Source organism: Polypterus senegalus, chromosome 1, assembly GCF_016835505.1.
Source record: "Polypterus senegalus isolate Bchr_013 chromosome 1, ASM1683550v1, whole genome shotgun sequence".
Classification (NCBI taxonomy): Eukaryota; Metazoa; Chordata; class Cladistia; order Polypteriformes; family Polypteridae; genus Polypterus; species Polypterus senegalus.
In genome coordinates, this window is record NC_053154.1 from 60,816,281 (window position 1) to 60,829,501 (window position 13,221).

General features: G+C 35.9%; 1 protein-coding gene across 1 annotated transcript in view; it reads right to left on the bottom strand.

Annotated features, from left to right (window-relative positions):
* Nucleotides 1-2,042: 2,042 nt before the first annotated feature.
* Nucleotides 2,043-13,221, bottom strand: part of LOC120526492 (solute carrier family 13 member 1-like) — a 67,030-nt gene continuing 55,851 nt past the window's right edge. The window contains exons 15-16 of the mRNA XM_039749659.1: nucleotides 7,547-7,684; nucleotides 2,043-2,768 (exon numbers count right to left, since the gene is read on the bottom strand). Of these exons, the coding sequence (XP_039605593.1) occupies nucleotides 2,631-2,768; nucleotides 7,547-7,684 (276 nt within the window). The 3' untranslated portion in view covers nucleotides 2,043-2,630. The remainder of the gene's footprint in view (nucleotides 2,769-7,546; nucleotides 7,685-13,221) is intronic.

Genomic DNA, 13,221 nt, shown 5'->3' on the forward strand with positions numbered 1-13,221 from the left:
CTCTAGTGAACTAGTGCCCTATCCTGTGCAGGTTCCTGCCTTACACATAATGCTTCCTGCAGTCCTGAGTGGGTTTAATAAATGAATGGAATTGTGAATTATACCAAACAGATTCAACGATAACCACCATTCTCTTTAAAGAAAAACCTACTGATTTTGCACCAGAAATTAAAGTCTACTTTGCAAAATGCCCCGATTTCTACACCACAAGGAATACATATATTATTTCAGGGGAAAAAAAAAAAACGTTAGTCTCAAGAAGAATCAATATTAGACAATAAAAGACCATTTATTTACTTATGAATTTCAATTAAATGGTTTTAAAACAAATAAAATATAAACTTGTACATTATAAATCAAACCCAACCCATGAAACTGGAGCCGTAAATTGCTTCAAACAGCCCAATAATGACACAAAGTTAAAGTTTGCCATCTTGCACACACTTGCATCGTCATACAAACCTGACCAGCAGGATGCAATATAAAAATCCCTTAATATGAAGGATTAAAACGATGTGATCATTAAGTATCTGAAATACTGAAAAGTACTTAACAGTTACACAAAAATTAATTTATTTTTTTCTTTTTTCTTATTACGCACAATACAAAATGTAAAAATATTTAGGATATGTGGAAAAAGAAAAGATTATATTTAAATAATCACATGGAGTTCTGATTTAAAACATATTTAGTGTTCACACACTAACCACATAATAATAAAGCCTACTACTGTCTAGCCTGCTGCTTCCAGGCTAAACAATAAACCTGATGTAACAATTAAGTATGGTGACGCATGTGCAAATGGACACCACCTGGAAGGCCCAGCTAAGCCTGCCAATTTTGCTCCAGTGCGAGAGGGGGTACTGTGTTAACGATATCTCCTGTTTCCACTGCAGCACCAACCAAACCCTGGGAGACGACGCCTATTCCCTGCCTCCACCTCGGCATCTAAAGCTTGCCCCTTCCATGTTCTGACTTATTTAACAAACTACACAGGGAGGTTGCCACTTTTGGACGCACTACAACCGGAGTTCGACTTATCCAGTGCTGTCAGGGCCACAACACTGCTTTTCTTTTGGTATTAGTATTGATGCTCAGCAGAGTAGACTATTTTCTGCTATTAGGTCAGGCTATACAGCTTGATACCCTAAACCTTGTACCCATGTCTCATGAACTCTATACAGAGTATTTTGATGCATGTTACTGCCAATCTCACAAAAGTTGTTTGTTTTTATTTTTTTTAACACACAAATTGAGTATTTACTTTTAAAATACAAGATGCTTCTCCACTTGCTCTTTAAAGTCATATTATGTGAAATCAGCAGTTGGCTAAACTGGAAAAATTCTATAACTAGAGCAGTGCAGGTTTTCCATGTCTCCCAGTACATCACCAGTTTTCAATTTGACTGAAGTTGGTCAATGTAATTAATTTTATATTTAAGGCCAATCATTAAATGTACGAGTACAATTTGTGTTAGAAAGCAAGTCATTGATACCTTAGCTGTACTGGATCACCTGAGCACTACCAATCTTAGGTGGCCATTAGTCTCAGGAAAAAAAAAAAAACATATTTTAGTAGTTTGTACCCGTACATAACCTTTTCTTGACATTTTACTACTATTCTTTAATATAAAACAATATTTTGCCTAGAACAATAACAGTGATGCAGTTAAACTACTGCATGCAGTATATAATTCTGATTTTCAAGTTATTCCATCTGCATTTGCAGAAACGCTATGGATATTACATGGATATTCAATATTACTGAATTCCTGCAAATAAAAAACTCATGAGGTCTCTTGTACCGGGCATCATTCGGCCTTTCACAAAAACTGATTTAGTTCAAAGTGTGCCCCAGCTGTTCCATGCGAGTGCAGCACAAATTACAAGGGGTTTACACTTTCTGTTGCAAGTTTAGCTCAATCAAGCAAACAAAGGATTGGTTGTTCAGATGTTTAACTGTTTGATGTGTTTAATTACTGCTGAAAGAAAACTTTAGTGATAAAGATCTGAAAAATATCCTAGTTAGAAAGTTTTACAAATTAAGCTGAACAAGTTTAATAAAAAAACATTGGCAATAATTCATGAGACAGTAGCAAATTTCATTTGACTATCAACTTACCTACACAGATATTACAATTTCATTTTCAGTTTTAATCTTATGTCTTCATAAAAGGTTAAACAATCTACCACGTTTTGTTTTTAAATAGACCAGTATGCCCCAAATCCCTGATAACATGACACGTTACACTAAATCTTCATAGCGAACATACAGTGGTACCAAAAGTCAGTGTGTATCAAAAATCACAGCAGACTGGTAATGATTTTACTTTCCATATTAACCACAATATGAACAAAATTTGCAGATTTTAATGGTACATAATTTACATAACTAGTGTAGCATATTCTTATTTATAAATCTACTATAAACTATTTTATTGTAAGCAATGTCTATTTGAAAAGTGCTCTTCTATGACTCCTCCACCAGTCTCCTACTGAGTGGCTATAAAATTAAACCCCATGCACATCCCACACACACTCCTCAAAAAAGTGATGCCAGATGTTGTGGTTTGAGAGAAGGCTTCAACCAATGAGCATTTTATTATGTCCAAGGAAGAGAAGTAGGAATTTCAAGGAGACAATGTTACATTCTTCAAAGGTGCCCATTTAGGGAAACTGTTCAGATTAAACAAGGGGACTCCCCAGAGAAACACTGCTAGCAAGACACAGATAATACTGATAATGTTCACTCCAAGGCCAGCTTTCACCTGGGAGAGAAAAAAACAGAACAGTGTTATCACAGTATTGTGCTGAGAATCATATGAAATAAACAACAAAGCAACATAAAACACAATATTAGAAATACAACATTTCACTGCTGGCTAACACCTCCACAGTCCTTGGTTTCAATCCTCATTCCCAGGCATCATGTCTGTGTGGAGTATGCCTGTTCTCTCCATGTTTGAATCAGATTTCCACTGGTTTTCCTTCTACATCTCAAAGACAAACATTTTAGGCAAGCAACACTAAACTGGTTCAGTGTGTGTGTGTGGGTGTGTGTGAAGGATCCCCATGATTCATTAACATTCCTGGTTACTTTCCATATTGTGTCCAATGCTGCCAAGTATACTGTAGGCACTGGATCAATGTGACCCTAAACTGAATAAGTGGTTTCTGAATTGGACCAGGAAATGGTTGAACAGTAGCTCAATTTACAGGATGTCCAAACATAAATCATACCCTGGGAGAAAAATGAAAATGTACAATATGTTCTTAAAAAGAAGCTGTCAGCAGGTTCCATGCACTTTAAATGAATGAGAAGTATTATATTATTTAAAAAGGCACAGACACCATTACACAACACAAATCTTGTCAGGAAGTGCACAGATTCATTTCTCAAAGACCTCAGAAGGAAACAGAGAGGAAGTGCAGTCAAGTGCTTGGTCATAGATACTTGCAGTGCACTGAACTATGGGTGTCTGTAAACACCTGAATTGAGTACTAAAACAGCAACCACATTTGTCCCACCATAGTTTGTTATTTTATCAAGTTAGATGTCAAGAATCAATGTAAGTACACTGTCCTCCACACACAAGCAATGGAATTGAAAATGGCCTGTAAAAGAAATACATAATACTTAGCTGAAGACTGCAAAATATGAAATAAATGGGAATATGACAGATGGCCTAATTCAATTTTTATTTTTTAGGCTAAATTAAATCCTTAAACAACATAAAGATTGTAGAAGAATAATGAGAACTAATAAAAGCAAGATAGTCATTTCTAAAAGAAAAAAAGGAAAAGTTGCTTTCAGGGCATTGCCTGGCCTCCTTCCTAATTATACAGTAAAGCTAACTTTTGATAAAGAAAACCACAATTTTAAATCTTGTTAAATAATCAGAGGAAATCTTATGTTGGCAATTTCACGCTTACAATCCAGACATTTCAGGAGTTAAAGAAAAAAAACACTCACAGCTGAATTTATTGCAAGGTAAACATCAAGCAAGATAAAACGTCAGTGCTCTATTACATTACAGCATCTTTCTAAATACAGTTCTCATTGCATTTATCACTGTTAAAAACACTGCCAATATTGTCATGAAAGAATTTTATGAGGAAAGCAGAAATGTAACAAAATGCTAAATTTATTTTTGATTAAAAACATTTCCCATCATACAGGCCGTCAAAATGTATAAATTAATTTTAGTCATTCGTCACAGACAACAACTGAACCCCAGTTCCTAAAGTTGTCAGGTAGTCATGCTAATTGATGTGCTTTGCTCTGCATACATGGTTCTCGTATTTTTCTCCGTGCCATTCCATCACAAAGCACACTCAAACAGCCACATTCATTCAAACCAGGCCAACTTTTGAATATTACCAATTAACCTAAAATTCACATCTTTAGAACTGTGACAGAAAAAATATCATGAGAAAACTCAAACATCACACAATATTTTATACATATATATATATATATATATATATATATATATATATATATATATATATATATATACAAATATATATACAAATATATATATATACAAATATATATATATACAAATATATATATATATATATATATATATATATATATATATATATATATATATACTGTATATAATTAAATAACCTCTCTGGAAGAAAATAACACATTCAGTCGAAGTGCCCTGTAAATGCAGTTTCAGTTAACACCATAAATTGGATTTGGCTGGGTAATGCTTATTGTTTAGCAGTTAATAAAAAAAAGTACTAAGTGAACTCCAAGAATCTGAACCTCAAATACAAAATTATAAAGTTGGCAAAATGACAGAACTGCAATTTGTTTTTCTTATACTGACATTTTGGCAAAGTAGTTGGACATCAGGTTTTGAAATTAAATCAATCTGTCGCAGGGTTTCCTCTAAACTTGTCTATCAGTTCCAACCAACTTTCAACCAGACCTCTATCTGGTCCTGACTGCCATCTCAAAATTATATTCGACCAACTACTCCTCAGTTCTGCAACTCTCTCATCCAACCAAGCCACGCTGCTGCCCCAGCAATGCCTGCTCTCCTTACCCCTACACTTCTATCATCTCTAAGGTGCTCAAAATGTTCCAATGTGTTTTAGTATTTCTGGTGGCTCATTAAGAGGAAGCAGGTTTCTTTTTCAGAAATTGAGATTAGATAGTCCTGGATCTCAGAGCAAAATTCAGCTCGCTATACTGCGATTTGCACCTGTAGACCAGCCAGTTTCAGAACAGTGGACTTCAATTGGCTTATCCAGTCTTGAATAGGTGAATCAAGATTAACGCGTGTTAAGCCCTTACGAGTCAAGCATTGAACAGCCAATTAACTACGGACTACAAGTCTGAGAAACAGAGGAAGCAGCCTTCATGCAAAGCAAGAGATGCTGGTGGCAGTACATGAATGATTATCTGCATATCTGATACAGCAGCTGCCACAGCCAAGGAAACAAAGATGGTTTGGAGGAATATCACTGATTGAGTCAATGCAGTCAACAGTTAATGAGTCAAACCCATGTAATTCTTGTGTGGTAAATTGTTGCATTGTGCAAAATATACCTCTACTTGAAAGGTTATATGCCCTCAACTAAGCATTGTACTCCATTTTCATAATATCAATGATAACAAAAGACCCATGACTGTAAGTGTTCGGAATATATAGCGTTGTTCTAGTTGTTACTGTGAGAGATGTGAACAGTTTTCCTGCCTGCATTAAACCCTGTATTGTCCAGTAATTACATGTCAAAAAAAAAAAAAAAACAAAGGTTAATTATTTTCATGTACAAATTTGCAACAGATGATTCACAGTGGCAACTCTTTAAATGGCAATTTATCCTGTTCCAGCCTGAGACCCCGGATATATGGCCTCAACATTTGTGCACTAATTATGTGTGTGGCATCCTATATCATTTTAAGAATGGATAAGATGACAACATTGATATAGATATATATAGAGATATATATATATATATATATATAGAGAGAGAGAGAGAGATAGAGACAGAGATGCAGACAGATAGAGACAGAGATGCAGACAGATAGAGACAGAGATGCAGACAGATAGAGACAGAGATGCAGACAGATAGAGATAGAGTTACAGACAGATAGAGATAGAGATACAGACAGACAGAGATAGAGATAGAGATACAGACAGGTAGAGATACAGACAGATAGATAGAGATACAGACAGACAGAGATAGAGATACAGACAGACAGAGATACAGACAGATAGAGATACAGACAGGTAGAGATAGAGATGGAGATACAGACAGACAGAGATAGAGATGCAGACAGATAGAGATGCAGACAGATAGAGATACAGACAGATAGAGATACAGACAGATAGAGATACAGACAGATAGAGATACATTATGTTTATTTGGATGAACAGAAAAAATATTTTCACACTTCAGCTATTCCCGGGAGTTTAAAAAAATGTAAAAAAAAATAATTTCCTAATGATTTCAGTACAAACTGCCAATTTATTAGCATGCTTTGTATCATGTATTTGATGTGTATTTGTACATAGATAGATAGATAGATAGATAGATAGATAGATAATGAAAAGCACTATATGATAGATACTTTATTAATATCTATCTAATGTTTGTGTACAAATTAACATTAACATAAACACAGACTGTACTTATTAGTAAAACATAGAAAAAAGGATAGCAGTATTTACAACACAGATGCTTCCACATACAGTAGTGCACCTTATGCTAATAATAGAAGTAGGGTCTCGCATTACACAACTTCAAATCTCACATAATTACAGCTATCAAAACAGTAAAAGAAAATCTACTGGTTCTTAAAAGGCAGGGGAGAGTAGTCAAAGAATTGTTTTTGCCCAGAGCACTATTGATCGACACAGCTCAATATGACTAATAATTAATAAGTTATGAAATGTAAAATGATATTGGCACAGAAACAGAAAAGAAAGATGTTATCAAAGTTCTTCAACAGGCGGAAGCACATACACAACTCCAGGGACACAATTTGCATTAAGTAAGAACATAGAGAGATGTCATCATGGATGATCAGGTGGTGGAAGCACATACTCCAGAATTGCAATGTGCATTAAATAATAATATAAAGAGAAAATGACTCAAAAGTTTAACACCAGCCGAAAATGTTTTGCCAGAAACCTCACAAGGCTGATAATGCTTTTTAATTGTGTTGCATACAATTCTTACTAGACTGTATAAGTAGCAGTGTAAACAGAAAACACAGCAGATGAGAGAACCAAAAAAGATAAGAAATTCAGATCAGATGAAAATTCCTTTACTCTGTTCCAGGCAAATGGCTATATACTGAACATATGACATTAGTATAAAGAACTACTGTATACAATATACATGTCAAGAACGTCTGTGAGTCTGTCACGCAATCTAACAATTTTGATAAGATATGGTTGTACTTTTCTGGTTATCATTCAGATAAATGTTATAATGAAAAAACAGGCCCCATTTTCTTTTATCATTTTTCTGTAATTTTTGTTCAAATGCAAAAAGAGAAGAAATATCTTAAACCTACCATGTCCAACACTTTTAGGTGTCCATATGAAAAAACAATAGCGTTTGGCGGATTGGCAACAGGCAAAAGAAAGGCACATGAGGTGCTAATTGTTGCAGGAATAACGATAAAGAGAGGATTCACGTTTATTCCTTCAGCCTAAAGTGAAAGAAAACATATACAGCTTTATCAAAAATTGAAAATGAAGTCAATGAAGATGCAATAGAAAGCAATTTTCCCTTATGGAATTTTTTTAAAGAAGTACTCTAGTTAAACATGCAAGGGTCTCCTTAAATGCACTGTAAAGACAGTTCTTTAATACTAAGCTTTTCAACGACTACATACAGACTTTGTATACTTTGGTTTACCTTTTTCTTTGGATCAAACCATATTAGTAAAACATTGTTCTGTGAGAGATACACTATAGGTTAGAAAGTAGTGTTACACCTTTTTTTTTTTTTATTAATTATATTGATTTTATTGTAATCATTCCATACAAATAGATTAATTTCTACAAAAAAATAGGACTGAAAACAAATCAACCCCCACACCTGAGAAAGAGAGCATGACCAACGGACTAAAAATTAAAAATAGTAAAAATGAATAAAATGATGAGTTGTTTTAGGCGGATACAGATACATGGGGAAGAAAAAGAAATGGGGAGAGAATCTACTTCCTCTGTGCTTTAAGAGCTTATTCTAAAATAGTATTGATTTGATCCTGCCAAGTTTTGAAAATGTTCTGCACAGATCCTCTAAGTGAGAATTAGATTTTTTCCAATTTCAAATAATATAAAACACCAGTTACCCACTGACTTAAGAGGAGGGTTAGGATTCTCCCAGTTTAGCAAAATAAGTCTGTTTGCTAATAGTATAGTGAAGGCAATCACAGTTTGTTTGTCCTTCTCCACTTTAAGCCCATCTGGGAGTACACCAAACACAGCTGTTAATGGGCTAGGAGGGATTGTGACACCAAGGCTGTCTGAAAGGCATTTAAAGATTTTGGTCAAGAATGATGTTAATTTGGTGCAGGCCCAAAACATGTGGCCCAGTAAGGCTGGAACTTGAGTGCAGCGTTCACAGGTTGGATCTTGCCCTGGAAACATTTTGCACAATTTTAAACAAGACAGATGTGCGAGATATATAATTTTGAGTTGAATAATTGTATGCTTTGCGCATGTGGAGCTCAAATGAATTCTCTGCATTGCTACCTACCACTCCTTTTCTGATATGGTGAGAGATCCTTTTCCCATTGTCCTCTTGGATCTTTAAAAGGGAGGCACTGTAAAATATTTTTATATATTGCAGAAATGCTGTCCGAGTCCTCGAGACTGAGCAGTATTTTTTCCAGCATAGAGGAAGGTGGGAGATGGGGAAAATCGGGCAGGTTCTGTTTGACAAAGTTTCTGAGTTGAAGATAATGAAAGAAATGTGTTGCTGAAAAATTAAATTTGGAATGTAATTGTTCATAGGATGCAAAGATGTTGTCTAAATAAAGATCACTAAGCAATTTAATCCCATATTTTTTCCAGATATTAAAAACTGCATATGTTTGTGAGGGTTGAAAAAGGTGGTTCTCATGCAGAGGTGCCACAGATAAAAGATTCTCCATCTTAAAATGCTTTCTACATTGGTTCCATATTCTGAGTGAGTGAAGCACAATTGGGTTATTAGTATATTGGCGATAACTTGCATTTATTGGGACACAAAGCAGGGAATATAGAGAGGTACTGCAGGATTTTATTGCTATTGCAGACCAAGCCTGTGTATGTTCATTTATTTGTGTCCAGGTTTTTATAGCTTGTATGTTTGCTGCCCAGTAATAAAACTGAAAGTTGGATGGAGCCATGCCACCTTCTGTCTTAGGTGTTTGTAGAGTCACTCTTTGGATAGGTGGATGTTTTAGGTTCCAAATAAATGTGGTTATGGTTGAATGTAATTGTTTAAAGAATGATTTATTGATTTATATTGGAATGTTTTGAAATAAAAAGAGAAGCTTGGGAAGGATATTCATCTTAACAGCATTAATTCTTCCAGCTAGAGCGAGATGGAGGGTAGACCATCTATGCAAGTCTTGCTTAATTTTTTCCATACAGACGCCGAAATTTTGTTGATAAAGAGCTATGTTTACTTGTGATATTTACCCCTAGGTATTTAAACTGATCTGCAATGATAAAAGGGAAGGTATCCAATCTGATATTATATGCTTGAGAATTCACTGGAAAGAGCACATTTTTATTCAAATTAATTCTGTGGCCAGAGATCTTTTGAAATTCTGTAAGTGCTGTTAAAACTGCAGGCACAGTATTTTGTGGGTCTGATATATACAAACTCATGTCATCTGCATATAGAGAAAGTTTCTGTTCAAGTCCTTCTCTGATAATCCCCTTTATCTGATAAGCATTTCAACAGTGAACTGCCAGTGGTTCAATGGCAATTGCAAATAGCAGTGGTGACAAGGGGCATCCTTGTCTGGTACCACGTTCTAGTTTAAAGTAGTCTGAGCAAATGTTGTTAATACAAACTGAAGCTTCTGGATTGGTATACAGTAGTTTGATCCATGCACAAATAATCGGGCCAAACCCAAATTTCTCTAATGTAGTGAAAAGTTAGTTCCATTCAATCATATCAAATGTTTTTTCTGCATCCAACGATAACAACAACTCTGGGGAGTTTGACTTTGCAGGTGAATATATTACATTAAACAGGCGTCGGAGATTGGAAGCTAAGTGTCAGCCTTTAATAAATCCAGTTTGATCTTGTGATATTACCGATGGCAGCACTTTCTCCATCCTTCTAGCTAGGACTTTGGAGAGTATTTTAACATCATTATGCAGAAGTGAAATTGGTATGTATGATGCACATTGTAGTAAGTCCTTGTTTTGTTTAGGAAAGACGGTGATTAATGCTTGGCAAAGAGTTTGAGGTAGAATTTTATTGTCTCTAGCTTCTGTAAATGTTGCTAATAAGAGGGGAGCTAGCCAAGTAGAGAATTTCTTATAAAATTCGACAGGGTAGCCATCAGGGCCTGCTGCTTTCCTGCTCTGAAGTGACTTTATAGCATCTAGTAATTCTGATAGTACCAGAGGTTTATCCAATTCCCCTGAATAGAGTATCTTTTTGTGGTATCTGTAATGTATCCAGAAATTTATTAGATTGTGTGTTGTCTTCTTTGGACTCGGTAGAATATAAGGATTTATAGTAGTCTCTAAATGTGTGCATTATATTTTTATGGTCAATGGTTTTATCTCTGTTCATGTTGGTGATTGCTGGGATTGTATTGTGAACTTCTTGCTTGTGGATTTGTTGAGCTAAGAACTTATTAGCTTTCTCACTGTGTTCATAGTAATGATGTCTTGATTTAAAAAGGAGTTGTTCAATTTCTTTGGTTGTTACGAGGTTGAGCTCTGAATGCACAGACTGTCTTTTCCTATGAAGAGCTTAACTTGGATACCTGGCATGTTCTTGATCTATTCTAGTAATTTCACTGGTTAGCTCTGATACCTTCTTGGTTTCTAATTTATTTCTGTGGGAAAGATATGAAATAAACTGTCCTCTTAAGAAAGCCTTTAGAGTTTCTCCAGAGTATTCCTGCAGAGACCTCGGAGGATGTATTTGTCTCTAGAAAGAAACTGTTTTGATATAAATACTGTACAGTTCTCATCTGCTAATAGAAATGGGTTAAGACACCATCTGTGAGATGAGTATGTGGGGCATAATGGTTTCAGCTCCAAGATCAGAGGGACAGAAATAACAATAGCGTCATACTTGCAAGATTTAATCGCAGGCAAGAAATTATCTGTAAAGAAATAATCAATTCTTGAGTAGCAATGATGCACTGGTGAGTAGAAGGAATATGATCTTGAGTTTGGGTTTAGAAACCTCCAGGGTTCTGATAAGTTAAAAACTGTATAATTGTCTTCGCAGTGTTAGATATCATCACCCCTGTGAAAGAAGTCCTATCTAAGAGTGAATTTAAAGCACAATTAAAGTCCCCGGCCATTAAAATTTTATGAGTGTTCACATTGGGAATAGATGCAAATACGTTTTGCAAGAATTCCATATCATCAACACTGGGTGCATAAACATTAATCAAAATCACTTTACAGTTAAATAAGTTGCCCATGACAATCACAAATCTCCCTTCAGGATAAGATACTACATCTGATACTACAAATTTATTTTATTTATTTATAAAGCACTTTAAAAACAATGTCAAGGCTGACCAGTAGTGCTGTACAATAAAAACTCAGCATATCAGACACACAAAACCAAAGGGTAAATGAAACAGAAACACACAAACAAATAAGCACATAAGAGCTGAAGAGATTCTTAATAAAAAATATACAGATAGCCAACATCCCATACTCAGTTAAAAACCAGAGAGTAAAAATGTGTTTTTAAAAATGATTTCAATGCAGCTAACGAAGGAGCCTGCCTAACGTGCAATGGCAAATCGTTCCAGAGTTTTGGGGCCACAACTGAAAAGGCTCGTTCACTTCGGAGTTTGCATCGTGCCTTGGGAACACGATGCATGTGGTCTGCTGACCTGAGAGAACGAGACGGTACATAAGGGTGCAGCAGTTCCGACAGATAAAGAGGGGCACAACCATTAAAGGATTTAAAAACAAATACAAGGATCTTAAAATGAATTCGAAAGCGAATTGGAAGCCAGTGAAGGGAAGCCAAAATTGGGGTAACATGCTCATGCTTTCTTGTGCCAGTTAAAAATCGAGCAGCAGTGTTTTGTACCAGCTGTAGGCGAGCAATGGAGGCCTGGCTAATTCCAAAAAGAAAAGCATTGCAGTAATCTAGACGAGATGTTATAAAAGCATGCATCACTGTTTCAAGGTTGCGCTTAGACAAGACAGGCTTGATTTTTGACAGCCGCCTCAGCTGGAAAAAGCAAGATTTTACCACTGCGTTCACATGGCTATCAAGTTTCAAAGTTGGATCAATTTTCACACCTAAATTTATGATTGTGGTTTTCTCAAATTGAGCCACAGTGGAAAGGTCGATGCAGGGGGTCCCGCTGGTGCTATTGGATCTAAGTAGCATGACTTCTGTTTTGTTCTCATTAAAATTAAGAAAATGTAATGCCATCCAACTCCTTATGTCAATAAGGCAGTCAAGCAGGGGCTGGACAGAACATAGGCCTTGGCGCTTCAGAGGGAAACAGACCTGACAATCATCTGCATAAAGATGAAAGGAAATACTGTGTTTCCGAAAAATAGCGCCAAGTGGCAGAAGGTGTAAGGAGAACAGAAGAGGTCCCAGGATGGAGCCCTGTGGTACCCCCCAGGGTGGGGCAACAGAGATGGAAGTAAAATCATCAATACTGACACAAAAACTATCTGAGAAATAGGACCTAAACCATTGGAGAGCTGAACCTGTGATGCCCACCCACTGCTCCAGCCTGGAGATGAGAATCTCATGGTCTATTGTGTCAAAGGCAGCTGTTAAATCCAAAAGCATAAGTAGTACACAGTCACTAGAGTCCACTGTTAAAAGAATATCATTAAAAACCCTTAACAGAGAGGACTTAGTGCTGTGGTGAGTTTTAAACCCAGACTGGAACACTTCCAGAATTGCATGTTCGTCCAGAAAGGACTTCAGTTGGGCATAGATGACATTTTCCCAAGAGTTTGGACAAAAAAGGTAGTTTGGAAATAGGCCTAAAATTAGACATAACAGAGT